This window comes from Myotis myotis, unplaced genomic scaffold, assembly GCF_014108235.1.
Source record: "Myotis myotis isolate mMyoMyo1 unplaced genomic scaffold, mMyoMyo1.p scaffold_m19_p_1, whole genome shotgun sequence".
Lineage (NCBI taxonomy): Eukaryota > Metazoa > Chordata > Mammalia > Chiroptera > Vespertilionidae > Myotis > Myotis myotis.
The window spans coordinates 200,577,255-200,591,378 of record NW_023416313.1 but is presented as its reverse complement, the minus strand read 5'-3'; the positions used below and the strand labels follow the sequence as shown (position 1 = coordinate 200,591,378).

The window sequence follows — 14,124 nt, the reverse complement described above, 5'->3', positions numbered from 1 at the left end:
ATAATATTGTCCTCATGTTTAAGTGAGGCTAATGAGGGCCTGAAAAGTCATGCAACTGCCCTGAGGTCACACGGCCAGCAGATGTCAAAGCTGGTGTTCGAATAAAGCTCCATCTATCCACTGCAAAGGTCACGTGATTTGAGATAGTGGAGCCAGGGGCTTTGATTTATCTGCTGGACTACTTCAGCAGCAGCTTTTTAACCTGGCTGGTCATCAGAAACACTTTAGGACTCTCTCTCTCTCTCTCTCTCTCTCTCTCTCTCTCTCTCTCTCTCTCTCTCACACACACACACACACACACACACACACACACAATCGTATGCTGAGCATTATCCCCATGAGTCTGATTCAGTGGATCTAAGGCAGAGCCTGAGATGATGCATTTTTTAAAAGCTACTTCAAGTGATTCTGATGTTTCGGAAAGCACAGCAGTGGAGCACCTGGCTTCTCTTATAACCCAAGTCTCCTAGGACTTCCTCACTTCTCAGAAGCACAGACCCAGCCCGGCCCTGCATTTACCTCAAGTAACATCTGCCACTGAATCCATTATTCATCGGTGCCAAGCTCCATGCTCAACATTTAGTGAGCGCTTGCTATGTGAAGGCGTCGTGCTAGACGTTCTGGCTGCAAAAATGAACAAACCACAGCGCCTGCCTTGATATCCAGGTAGCGGGGGAGACACACATAAACAGGAAATTCCAAGTCGCTGTAGCAAATGCTGGCCAGAGGTAGGCTCGCGTTGCTTTAGGAGCGCAGACTAAGGGGTCAGGGACTGCTTTCAAGGAGTGATGCTTAGGGTCCGAACGGAGTTAGCAAGGCAAAGAGGGAGCAGGAGGGGTAAGGCATGGGCAGCTAGGCAGAGGGAACAGCATGGAGAGGCCCAGAGACCCCGAACATGGGTCCAGGGAATGCCAAGCAGCTGTGTGGCAATGGAATGTAGGGCCCCTGAGGAGAAGACCAGCAGGTGAGCCCAGAAGAGCCAGTGGGGGAAATCACATGACAGCCCTTATGTGTTATGCTAAGGAGTTTGGCTTTTAAAGTGAATGAGGAGCCACTACAGATGTTCAAGCTACAGAGCGACACCATCCGTGTGCTTTAGAAGGGCCACCTGGCAGAAATGGGAGAGTGAGCCACAGGCAGAAGCTGGCAACAGAGGAACAAGTTGATTGCAGAATTAAGAATTTATGTATGTCAAAAAGCACCATAAGCAAAATTAGAAAGCAAAGCACTTGGAAAGCCCATTTGCAGTGTTTCTTGACAAAAATAATATTTGTAATAAAATTACATGTTGATATGAAAGGTAAACATACCAATATCAAATGAATAGAAATTTCACAAAGAAAGAAGTACAACTGATCAATAAGCATATGAAGATGTTCATCAATAATAACCAAAGAAACGCAAGTTTAAACAATATTGACATCCTATTATTTTTCTATCAAATTGGTGAAGATGTGATAAGGCCTAATACCCAACACGAGTGAGGGTGCAGGGAACAGGGCATTCTCAAGCGGCAGATAAGAGAGCGCTTTGGTACAAACTCTGGAGGACAGTTGGCAGCTTCTATCAAAATTCTTAAAGATAGCCAAGCAATCTTTTCCTTGTGCGCAGTTTAGCTACAAGAATGTCTGTTGCAACGTTATTTACAACGAAGACTGGGGACAAATGAAATAACCACTATTAGGAGATTGGTTATCAAATAAGGGCCCATCTGTAGAATGGGAATGATGTTGAAAAGTTCGAGAGACACGCAAAAAAGGTGTAAAGATGTTATGCTCCTGACATAATAAGTGAAGTAGCACACGGTGCAAAAACGTGCGTCCATATGCTACCATGGACATATGTTTGAAAATGCTTAAATGCCTCCGGAAGGATCTACAGGATATAGGAGTGAGACTAGATGCTGGCGGAGAGGTGGGAAGGAGATTTACTTCTTACTATAGAGATTTTTGTAATTTTTGAATTTTGTGTCTGTGTAGGTATTTCATATTCTAAAATATGCACATTTTGAAAAGTAAGTTATTAAAGAGTAAATATATATATATATACAATGTGCTCTAGTTTTTGTTTAGAAAAAAAACACCCCACAACAAACTGTGTATGTGCATGTGTGCATTTATCTCAAAGAGAACCAAAAGATATATCCCAAAGGATGATAATGCTTGTCTTGGGTAGTAGGATTGTGGGTTGGAGTTTGTCCCCCCTTAAAATTCACAATACACATGTGAGGCATTTATAATCATTACAAGAAAGGTATAATTTTTCTTCCTAAAGAGTCTATCCCAAAAGTCCAAGCAGGAGATGACAAAGCAGTCAGATCCAGGTTTCGTGCTCCAGGTAGAGTTCAGCAGTGACATCTGCAAACAGCGTGCAGTTACATGGCAAGCCCCGTGTGCGCGAGGGGCAGGGAGAAGGAAGCGGGCGGGAAGGTGAACACTCCTGATTTTGCTTAGCAGCTCCCTGACGTCTCTGTTGGACAAGTGAACAGAAGATTCACCACTCAGCCCGGACATCAGCTAATACCCCGGGCAGCTTTTTCCTTTGGGATCATTTAACGTTGGGTCACAGTGAATGGAGTTCCAATAAGCATGTGTATCTAAGTCACCAGACAAGCAGACAGCCTGTACACTTGTACTAGGATGTCCCATGAGGTTGTGCTCATTCAGTTCTGGTTTCCAACCTTTTTCTTTGGAAGGATGATAACAACCTTAGCCCCATCCATCCGGTCTCGCCGCAACTCACTTTTTGACCTCTCTTGTGACCCATGTTGGGAATAGGTACTGAGTCCTTCCTGAATGCAAGACCAAAGGAAGACCCTGCCAGTTTGAACTCGTTCTACAGGCCACCTCTGACCTCATCTTATCCTTCGGATTCTAACAAGCAGTTCGCCAACTCACGAGCTTTTCTGGGCTGGAGGCTTGGGGGCAGGGGTTTTGCACAGTTGCCTGTGCTATGTACACTGCAGGCTGGTTTTGAATTGGGGTCACGTGAAACCATTTTGGAGGAAGAGGGCAGAGAGAGGGCTGTGGTTAGGGGTGGGGTAGAATGGGGCAGCTGATACAGCCTTTTCCTTTTCCCCTTCTCCAGAGGCTGAGCTACAGGCAAGCAACTGTGGGCCCTTGGATATTCCTGGAACTTTCTTCCGGTCCCGGTTAGAAGCCTTTGAGAAGCCACGTGAGTACCCCTGGGCTGCTGGCTCCTGGGCCCCTCAGCAGCCATGAGATCCTGCAGTGGTGGAGCCCCGGATTAAACAAATAACCCATCATCAACTTGGTATTCCCTTTCATCCTCTGCCTGTAATTGTGACTCTCCCCCAAAGCTGGGATGAGGTGAGGAAAGCTAGGTGGGTTGTCTGGACACATGCCGGCCCATCAGCAAGTAGGATGAGCAATACGCAGAAATACCTGTGGGGCTCGGCTCTCTTTTCCTGGCCTGTTACCACCCTGGCGACTAGCGAGTCTAGTGTTAGGGACCTTTTTTTTTCCCTTTGGGCATTTTAAACACAAGAGGCAGCTCAGGTACTACAGTCAAAACTTTGTAATGTAACACACACGGTCCTGCTCTTGAGCGGTTGTAACTGCTCAATATACTTCGTAGAGCAGAAACTAATTGTAGAGTAGTTTTAGCTAGAGCTCTGGGGTCAGACACACCTGGCTCGAATCCTAGCTATTCCACTTAAGGCCATGCCACCTTGCAACAGTTCATTTTTCTTTTATAAGTTTTTTTTTTTTTCCCATTGATTTCAGACAGGAAGGGAGAAGGAGAGAGAGAGAAAGAGAGAAAAACATCAATGAGAGAGAATCATTGATTGGCTGCCCGCCTGAATACCCCACACTGGGGATCGAGCCCGCAACCCAGGCATGTGCTCTAACTAGGAATCGAATTGTAACCTCTTGGTTCATAGGCTGATGCTCAACCACTTGCTGGGCTGGGATAGTTAGTTTTTCTGGTTTTCAGTTTTCTTATCCTTCAAATAGAAATGCCACCTCATAGGGTAATTGCATGAAAGAAATGAGCTTATACATGTAAAGAGCTGAGGATAGTGCATTTAATAAATGCTAACTATGAACATTATTGCATCTGTATATATTTTAATTTGTACAATACTGTTTCTTTCACTAATCACACGGAAGATACATGAAAGTGCTTTGAAAAATTTAAAGCATCGTATAAATGAAAGGTGTCATTGGTAATAATCTCACACGAGCATTTCTGAACTCTTCCATAGGACCACGTCCTATGTCCCACAGCATATTGCACAATGGTAGGCAAACAAGAAGCCCTCAGGAAATGTTTCTTATTTGACTGAAGCAACATGGCAATGAAGAGCATAGATATCAGGAGACTAGGCTGGGATAAAATTAGTTTAAGGCAGGAGAGCCAGTCTGCAGTCATAATTTATTCATTCAACAAGTATTTGTTGAACACATTCTCTGTGCTAGATATTGAGTCCACCTAATGTCATCAAAGAGGCTGTACAAGTCCCACAAAGTCCCACAAAGCCAACCCCCTGGGCAGAATTCCCAACCCAGCCTACTCTAACACACAGAGGAGGCAGCCAACGCTGTAGACCAGGGAACAAATGGCCATTGGGGAAGCCCCATCCTGCCTGGCTGGAAGTAGCTCTGAGTGAGTTCGCTGGGGAGGGAGTAACAGTGGGGCAGTGGGCTGCTTCCAACAGAAATGACAGGAGTTTCTGCCTGTTAATTTATTTTTATTTACACTTAATGAGTCGCCCAGTCTATACAATGCTCTCTCCCCTGGACGTCACCTCTCCCTCCCCACATCCCCTTAGTGGTCAACCCTTGGCCCACTTGACCCTGCCCTTCTGCTGTCACAGCTGTCTGCTGGGGGGATGGGAGGATGGTATGTGTGGTCACCAGAGGGCACTGAGAGTGGGTGTCAATGGCATGTGAATCCTGGCACAGTCTCAGATCCCCAAGGGCAAGAGAAGAAAGCACAAGCCAAGACAAGGAAGAGAGGCAGGGGCGGAGGCTACTGGGGGTAGAGGTGGGGAAATCCAGTGTACAAGTTCACGGTCTCTCTCCTGCCTTAACCAGTGCTCCTGGTGTTTGTCTCAACCCTGGATCTGTCACAATTGCCTTGAGATGCTCTGGTCTGTCAGAAAGGTGTGCAGGGTCCAGCCATGGGTTTCATGCCTGCTGCTTTTGGGATGGTAAACCGCCAGGATCTGCCTCTGTCAGAAACCCAGGCATTCCTGGTCTGTGAGAGTCCTCCCCGGCTGTCCCCACAGAGGTCAGGTCCCTCTCAGTGGCTGACCTGCTAGAGAAGAAGATATCTCCATTGTCAGGGCAACCCACCAGATTCCAAATTTGCATCTCCTTCTTTTCACACTGGGAGTAGACAATAGTTGAGGGGCAACAGGAAGAAGAGATGGGAAGGGCGAGGGTGGTGGTGGTGGGGGGGGGGGCGGGGGGGGTGCTGGTGGAAGGAGTTGGGAGAAAGGACCAGAACCCAGGGAGGGGCTCTCTGCCAGGGGATGCCTACGAGTCCAGGGTCAGGCGCAAGTGCAAGTCTAGAGAGGTGTTGTAGTTAAATGGCTTCCTTCTCTCTCTGGGAGCATCTGCTGAGCTTCATCTCCGTCAGCTGGATATACCGAATCACGTTGGTGTCTGTGAGGAGAGAAACACACCTTAGAGGACACGTGGTGAGGGGAAGTGTTGGGCCTACAGCTATAGATCCTGGACAGGCCATCCTCAGTCAACGAAGGTCCATGATGTCAGCTGTCATCAAGGTCCTGAGAGGGCAGCCAGGACGTTGGCATTCTCCTCCATGGCCTCCCCCTAGCAAATGTGGACAGGTCACCCTGACCCAGGGACAGACGGGAAGGAGAGGAGAGGAGGAGGGATGTCCCCCTTTATTTCTATGAAACAGCATATCCCCGTGCTCCTGAGTCAGCACAGTGAGCGGAGGCTCTGTTTAGAGTTTAAGTCCAGGCACGTTACCAACTTCTCAGAGCCTCCTGTCTTGTCTGCAAGAAACAACTTCCGTTTATGAATGCCTACTTTGTGCCATGTTATCTCATTTAACCCTCCTTGAAACCCTGCAAGGTATGTAGCATCACCCTCCCCGTGACAAAAGGGAAAACTGGGCCCCAGAGAGGTTAAGTGTGATGCCCAAGCAGACAAACAGTATGTGGTGCATCCGACTCCAAAGCCTGCCTCTCCTGGGGGTCATACCTTCCTCATGACATTTCTATGAGGGCCAAAATAGGTTAGCCTAACAGTGCTAATCTAATGACGAAGAAATATTACTTGAATGTAATTTTTTAAATTGAAGAGTTTAAAATGACTTTGCTTCATTGTCTTATTTTTGTCCTTATAAGTAGAGTCAGGCCACCACACCTCAACCTGGGAAATTATCCCCCAATCCCAGCTTTTAAATTGGTGAGTGGGGTATGATGTGGAACAGCTGTTTAGCTCTGCACATACCAGCATATAAGAGTTACAGGGCTGCTTGAGGTGTTCGCTTCCAGAAGTAGAAACGAAGGCTGTAGCATTCTAAAATATGCCACACATGGCACACATGGCAGCCAGAACAGTGCTGGCATACAGTAGGTATTCAAGAAAATTCTGTTGATCGAGTCCAGTTCTTTGTCCTCAAGTGGGTTACAGTACAGTTGGGGGAACATGACTGATTTCAGAAAACTAATCAAAACATAAAGATATTGGTGCTCTTACAAAAATAAAGAAAACTGTATACATTTGGAGATTTGCAAATTGATCCTAAAGTTCTTAAAGACTTCTTGGAAAGAGAAATGCATTTAAAAAAGTCAGCCCCATGAGCAATGGCAACATCAAGTCAAAGTCATTATTGAAATGTTATCTCTTCAGAGAGGTTCTTTCTTGCCACCAGGTCTACAATAGCACCCCATTTACTCTTGATCCTTTTTTTCTGCTTTATTTTCTTCATAGCACTTAATACTACTAAATATTGCATTATCTATTTGTCCAGGTGCTTACTGTCCATCTCCCTCCATTATATCATAAACTCTTCCAATGTAACAGCTTTCTTTCGTTCCCTGACATCTACTCAGCACCAAGAACAGTTCCTGGGCCATTGCAACTGCTTAATCAGTATCTGTGGGATGAAAGAACGGCTGAGCTTGTGGATGTGAATTTGCAAGAATGGTACAGATAACGCATCCTCTCAGGAATGGGATCTGACTGGAGAAGGCAGAGCACACTTCCTGGAAGATACTGGGCTCAGCACCCAAATCATTCCTTTGTGTTCTGTCTTGCCAACCAGAGTGTGAGCTCCTCAAATATATGAGCCACCTTTTCTCATCCACATTCCTGGTGCCCAGCAGAAATCTGGGCACATCATAAGAATTCAATATGTATTTATTGAATAAGTGAAGAAAGCTGGATTCTGGATTAGAAAAGACAAAGAATTCTATATTCAATTTGAAGAGAGGAGGTGCCCAAGTTCCCTGGGCAAATGCAAGGACTGTATGTTCTCCTCATTCTAGGTTCTAGAGGCCACCTGACCCCTAATTTGCCATTTCTGCACCTGCCTGGCCCCACATCATGAGAGCTGCCCATCCCAATGAGAGGGCCCCTGGAGCTGCCAGAGGTGGCTGACGATGAGAAAACACATCAATTTCTGCCTTACCTGTTGGCTGTCGGGTCCTTGCTTCTTTCAGGTAGTAGAGTGCTTTGTCATAGTCCCCAAGGTGGTAGAAGGCCACACCAGACCGGTAAAGGGCCTTGAAGTTCTCCCCTTCCTTCTTCAAGACTTTGAGGCAATACTCCTTGACTCGTTCATAGTTTACCAGCTCAGCCTGGAGCAGGCAGGCTGGAGAAGGGAGAAAGAAGGGGAAATGCCATCAACACAGTAGCAGTAGGCTCTGAATGTCTGTCTTTGGTTCTTTCTCCCCATCCAGAGAAGGTTCAAGAATGTTGGGGCTTCACATGGGGTTCATGCCATGAAATGTGTCATCAAATAATCCTGGGGTCTAGGACCCAGTTTCATCACCAATGAGATGTGTGACATTGAGCAAATTCCTTAGTCTTGTACCATAGGTTGAATTGTGTCTCTCCCCCTCCCCCACCCCATCCCTACAAAAGATGTGTTGGATTGTGAATCCCCAGTATCTCAGAATGTGACCTAATTTGGAAATAGGGTCTTCACCAAAGTAATCAAGTTAAAAGAGGTCATTAGAGTGGGTTCTAAGCCACTATTACTGATGTCCTTATAAAAAGGGTGCTATAGGTTGAATGTGTGTGTTTCTCCACCCTCCCTCCCCTAATCCATATGTTGAAAACTAATTCCCAATTTGGAGGGACCTCTGGAAGGAGACTACGTTGTGAGGACAGGGTTTTCATGATTGGGATTAGTACTCTTATACAAGCGACCCCAGGGAGCTCCTCTACCCCTTCTGCCTTGTGAGGACACAGTGAGAAAACAGTCAGCTAAGATCCAGGAAGCAGGTCCTCACCAGACACCGAATCTGCCCGTGCCTTGATCTCAGACTTCTCAGCCTCCAGAACGGTGAGAGATAAGGGGTTGTTGTTTGAGCCACCCAATCCATGGTATTTTTGTTTAGCAGCCCAAACAGACTCAAACAAAGGGGCAGTTTGGACACTGAGATAGACACACAGAGGAAAGACGAAGTGAAGAGACATTGGAGAAGATGATCATCTATAAGCCAGCAAACCCCAGAAGCGAGGAGAGACGCAGGGAACAGATTCTCCCTCACAGCTCATGGAAGGAACCAGCCCTACCAACACCTTGATCTTGGACTCCTAGCTTCTGGAACTGTGAGACAATACGTTTCTATTGTTTAAGTCACCAGTCTGTGAGACCTTTGTTGTGGCAACCCCAGGAATAAGCTACAAGAGGCAATCACAATACTAACCACGGCTAATACTTGTCCAGTGCTTATCTTGTGCCAGATGCTTGTCTCATTGCTTTCCTTGTATTGCCGGATATGATCCTTGGAATACCATGATGTCAGCTCTATTATTATTCCCATTTTTCAGATGAGAAAGCTGAAGCCCAGAGAGGTTAAGTAATTTCCCAAGGTCACACATCATGAAAGAGGCAAGGCTGAGCTTTATTTTTTATTTTTTTTTAAATATATTTTATTGATTTTTTACAGAGAAGAGGGGAGAGGGACAGAGAGTTAGAAACATCAATGAGAGAAATCGATCAGCTGTCTCCTGCACACCCCCCACTGGGGATGTGCCCACAATCAAGGTACATGCCCTTGACTGGAATCGAACCTGGGACCCTTGAGTCCGCAGGCCGACGCTCTATCAGCTGAGCCAAACCGGTTCGGCAAGGCCGAGCTTTAAATTCATGCTGTCTGGCTCTAGAGCCCAAGTTCTTTATTGAGTTGAGAGGATTATATAAAATAATGGCCATAATGTATTTAACATAGGGCGTGGTACATGGTAAGTACCCAAAGCGGTATTTAATATTATTATAATGTTTTTCAGCCCTGCACCCCTGCAGTGACAACTACCTCTGACTTGATTCAAGTTCTCTTTCATACATGTTTCACTCTTCAGTTCCCAGGAGCAGGGGCCTTCTAATAGGGAGTGCCCAGCCCCCATACAGGGCACACCTGTGGACATGAGAGGCCTGGACGTCCCAGGCAAGAGGAAGCAAGGCTGGCAGGTGCCTGTGGTGGGGCCCCTCACTATTCCACAGTCAGCCATTTCTGAGTAAACCACCTCCCCCTGAAGCTTCCCCTCACCAGCAATCAGGGTCCGACCAGGGTGAGAACTTGTATGAGCCCGAGAGCGAGTGCCTCTTGCAATTTGGTTCCCTGGTAGCCTCACTGGCCTTGCCATAATCCCAGCCCTGCTGAGCTACCTCCATCTCCATTCGATCACTCAAATATTCAGTAAAGCGTGAAAGGGATTGCAAAAAAAAAAAAAAAGGCACCTTCTCCGAAGCAAATAAAAACAAACTTAGGAGCCTGGCCAGCATGGCTCAGCGGCTGAGAACTGACCTGTGAACCAGGAGGTCACGGTTTGATTCCTGGTCAGAGCACATGCCCAGGTTCAATCCTCAGTAGAGCATGCAAGAGGCAGCAGATTGATGATATTTCTCTCTCATTGATGTCTCTCTCTCTCTCTCTCTCTCTCTCTCTCTCTCTCTCTCTCTAAAGATCAATTTAAAAAAACAGACTAGGAGCTCCAGTGGCGCAATCGGTTAGCGCGTGGTACTTATAAAAAAACAGACTTAGGAGGCAAAGCTGCTCCTTCCTGCCGAGACCTGGCTGGTGGGGCGCGGGGCGTCCTGGCGGGTTTCTGTGCTCAGGTCTGTCCCACATGGGAAGAACCGTCGCAGATAGAGGCCAGTCACTGATTTTAATCTTCAGGGGTCTAACTTCAGCTGTTTGATCCCTTAAACAACTTCCTAGGGTTCAGAATGGCTGATTAAGAGACCAGACCTTTCCCTGGGCATTGTGGACAAAACACATCCTCTTGCAGAGTGAGGGGGAGGGGAACCACAGCTTCTCAAGTTGAAGGTGTGAGAACCAGGAAGTGAAAGAAAATCAGCCCAGATCTGGAAACTGACCTGTCAGGTTCCACTGGCCACAGGGCAGAAAGCCAAACAAGTCAGCTAAAGCCACCTGCTGCTAGCCCCCTGGGCCTGGGGTGGGCCTGGGCGTGGGCGGCTGTTGTCACAGATGATCTCTATCTGCTGACACACCAGGGGCTATCCCGCTGGGCGGATGCCACCGACTCGCCTTCCCTCTCCTCCCCCAGCTGTGGGGTCGGCCCTGGTGCTCACAGAGTTCTGCAGACATGGAGGGGTTTCTGCCACGAGGTTCCTGCGTGTAAACCTCTGGCTACTATCTGTGGGAGACTCGGGCTTCAACATCTGTCCCCAGAACTGATGGATTTCCTGTCTCAGCTTCCCCGTGCCTATCCGATGTGATCTCAGCTCCTTCCTGTCCAGTTTTCCACCAAACACTGTTTGCTGACCTGAGCAGTCTAGAAAGGGAACTTCGTTTTCTTTATTTTTATTTTTTTTAAAATATATTTTATTGATTTTCCACAGAGAGGAAGGGAGAGAGATAGAGAGTTAGAAACATCGATGAGAGAGAAACATCGATCAGCTGCCTCCTGCACATCCCCCACTAGGGATGTGCCCGCAACCAACGTACATGCCCTTGACCGGAATCAAACCTGGGACCTTTCAGTCCGCAGGCCGACGCTCTATCCACCGAGCCAAACCGGTTTCGGCTCGTTTTCTTTAAAACACAGTTTTTGAACATCTAAAATGGTGAGGGGCAGAGGTGGGAGGTGGGGTGGGGGGGTGGGGAGGGGGTGGGGAAAGAGGCCTGGAAATGGAAAAGATCCCTCTTCCCCAGGGCTAAAGGAACAATAGCAATCAATTTCTGGAATAACAATTTCTGGGACTCATTTGGTGAAAATGTCATGGTTTCCCCTACAGATCCAGTGGGAACTGTGATACCTGGCTCTGGCCTAGGGTTCAGACCTGTTGGGCGGTGAGGCCAGGCAGGTCCCAGGGTGTGGAGTCCCTGCTGGCATCAGAGGCAGAGCCCAGGAAGACAGAGAAATCTAGAGTTAGCTCTGGTCCGGATGGGCTGCCATCCAGATAAGGAAGCAGGGGTGCCAGGCCAGAGCTCTCAAGAGGGTCCAGGGTGGAGCGGGTAAGAGAGAGTCTGGAAAGCTGCCCTCAGCCCTACCTACAGGTAATTTTTGGGAGACCTCTCTAGTTTGTCTGGGGAGCGACTTGGGGTCCATGTAACAAGCCCATGGGATAGATAAGCTGGGATGTTTTTAAGGCACATTTTAGAGCTGAGAAAGTTGAGAGGTTGACCAGCAGTGTTCCGATGTTCCTTCCAAGTCCCTCTGCCCATTACCTGGGGTCTGGGGTGCAGTAGACCCTTAGAATAGGTTGGGTTGTCTCACTGCCCTTCCTTTATCTCCATTTTAATCCCCCCCCGCCACCCCTGTGTCAGAGGTGGAACTCAATACCTTACATACATATCCTATGTCTTTAAATTATCACAGTAACTCTATGAAACAGGTTCCATTTTTGTTTGTTTTACAGATGATGAAACCCAGTTCCATAGAATTTAAGTAATCTACTGAATGTCACTCAAGTAGGAGGTGAAAGAATTATGATATCCACCCACTTCTGCCAAGCTTCCAAGACTGTGCTCTTGACCATGGGTGCTTGTGAGTTTGCATTTGAAGCCTTTGGAAATCCACGTAACCCCTGGCAAAGGACAGGTCACCTGTGTAAACTACCTTCCTCTGTGTTCCACAGTCAAGGCCAGAAGTGATGCCTAACTGCACTGGGCACCCCACAGGCCACTGGGATCAGGTAATGAACCAAACACTGCATCCTGGGACTGATGAACTGGTGGAGAATTAAGGCGAGTTTCTCTTCATGCTTGGGAAGAAGTGCTGGAAGAGAAACAGCCTTCCCTGAGCCTCATGTGCAACTTACAAGAGAAAGGTACATTTGGGACAAGACTTGGGGCTGTAAGTCTCCAACCACCCCTTCCAAGTGGAGGTTCCTCTTCCATTGCCCACCTTGGGTGGTTAGGGTATGTTTCTATGAAAAGGCCAGGCAGGCTTTCTCAAGGGATCTGTGGTAGGAAAACTTAAGACAACCAGCAACTTAACCCCATTGCACACTCATGCACTCAGACAAGGGAAATCATTTGATGTTCCCCAAAGAAACCACAGTGAGACCTCGGGCTAAAACATGTCAAGTTTTCCTGGCTCTGGCAACCTGTTTTTGTTTTTCCTGGTGCACGCAGGGCATAGTGACTGCCTGGGCAAAACGCCACTCGTTGGCACGAGATGAAGGGAAACTGGATGAGAGGAGGCCGAACAAGTTTTTGTAGCCATTGGTTTTCAGCTGATTCACTGTAGTTTTCCCTGGATGGGAGGGAAGGAAAGACCCACCTGGGGCCAGGAGCGAGGAGAAGGAACCTACTCTATGGGGCTGCCTCACTGTTAGGGGTTGAATTGTGTCCTCTCCAAAAGATAAGTTGGAATCCTCAAAACATGATCGTATCTGGTGAGAGGGTCTTTACAGAGGTAATCAAGTCAAAATGAGGTCATTAGGATGGACCCTGATTCAAAACGGTGGGTGTCCTTATAAAAAGGAGACATTTGGACACAGAGACTGACACACGGAAGAAAGGCAATGTGAAAAGACACAGGGAGAAGACGGCCAGCTACACACCAAGGAACGCTGGAGGCTACCAGAGGTAGGAGGGAACGGATTCTCCCTCAAAGAGGTCAGAAAAAACCTACCCCTGGCCACGCCTTGATCTTAGACTCCTCACCTCCAGGTCTGCGAGACAATACATTTGTTATCACCCAGTTGTGGTCCTTTATTCCAGCAGCCTCAGGAAACTCATACACCTTGCTGGCCATTCCTTTGGGAGGTGGCACCAAGAAGGGGCTATGACATTACTGGGAGAAATTTTCCCAAAAGTTAACCAAATTATTTGATTGGTTTTTTAATTGATTTCAAAGGGCAATGGCATAGTAGTCAAGTGGAAGGAGCGTGGATCTGGACAGAGGTGACATTCAGAATACTCAGCCGCTGGTATGGGTCATAACCACACTGAATAGGCGCAGAGTATCGTGCCAGTTCTGGGTGGTCCTGGCTGAACAGCAGCGGTGGGTCTGGAGATACACGTTCCTGGGCTGGAACCCAAGTTCTGCCACCCACTAGCCCAGGCCCTCAGGCACGTTACTTAATCTCCCTGGGCCTCCTTCTCATGTGTTAAACGGAGGTAATATCTCCTTTGTGGGAACTCCTGTGATGATAAGATGACATAGTTAATGTACTATATGTCTCACACAGTGCTGGGCACTCAGCTCAATCTCCTAACTGCTAGTTCTTTAGGAAGCCATTTGTCAAATATGGCTTCTCCAGCAACATGTACCTTCATCAGAGAAAATGTCCCTTTGAGTCCTACACACAATAGATAATGCATACACAAAGCTACAGCTGAATTTAAAGCACATTTTTAGGAATAGGCCAGACGCATTGCGGTGGGTCTTCCTATGGCAGAGCGATGGGAACATAGGGTGCAGTGACATGACGGTGACTTTTACTTAGGAGGCTCCGTCACAGGACTGCAGCGAC

General features: G+C 47.5%; 1 protein-coding gene across 1 annotated transcript in view; it reads right to left on the bottom strand.

The window, feature by feature from the left end:
* Positions 1-3,483: 3,483 nt before the first annotated feature.
* Positions 3,484-14,124, bottom strand: part of TTC9 (tetratricopeptide repeat domain 9) — a 30,046-nt gene continuing 19,405 nt past the window's right edge. The window contains exons 2-3 of the mRNA XM_036311513.1: positions 7,636-7,818; positions 3,484-5,633 (exon numbers count right to left, since the gene is read on the bottom strand). Of these exons, the coding sequence (XP_036167406.1) occupies positions 5,554-5,633; positions 7,636-7,818 (263 nt within the window). The 3' untranslated portion in view covers positions 3,484-5,553. The remainder of the gene's footprint in view (positions 5,634-7,635; positions 7,819-14,124) is intronic.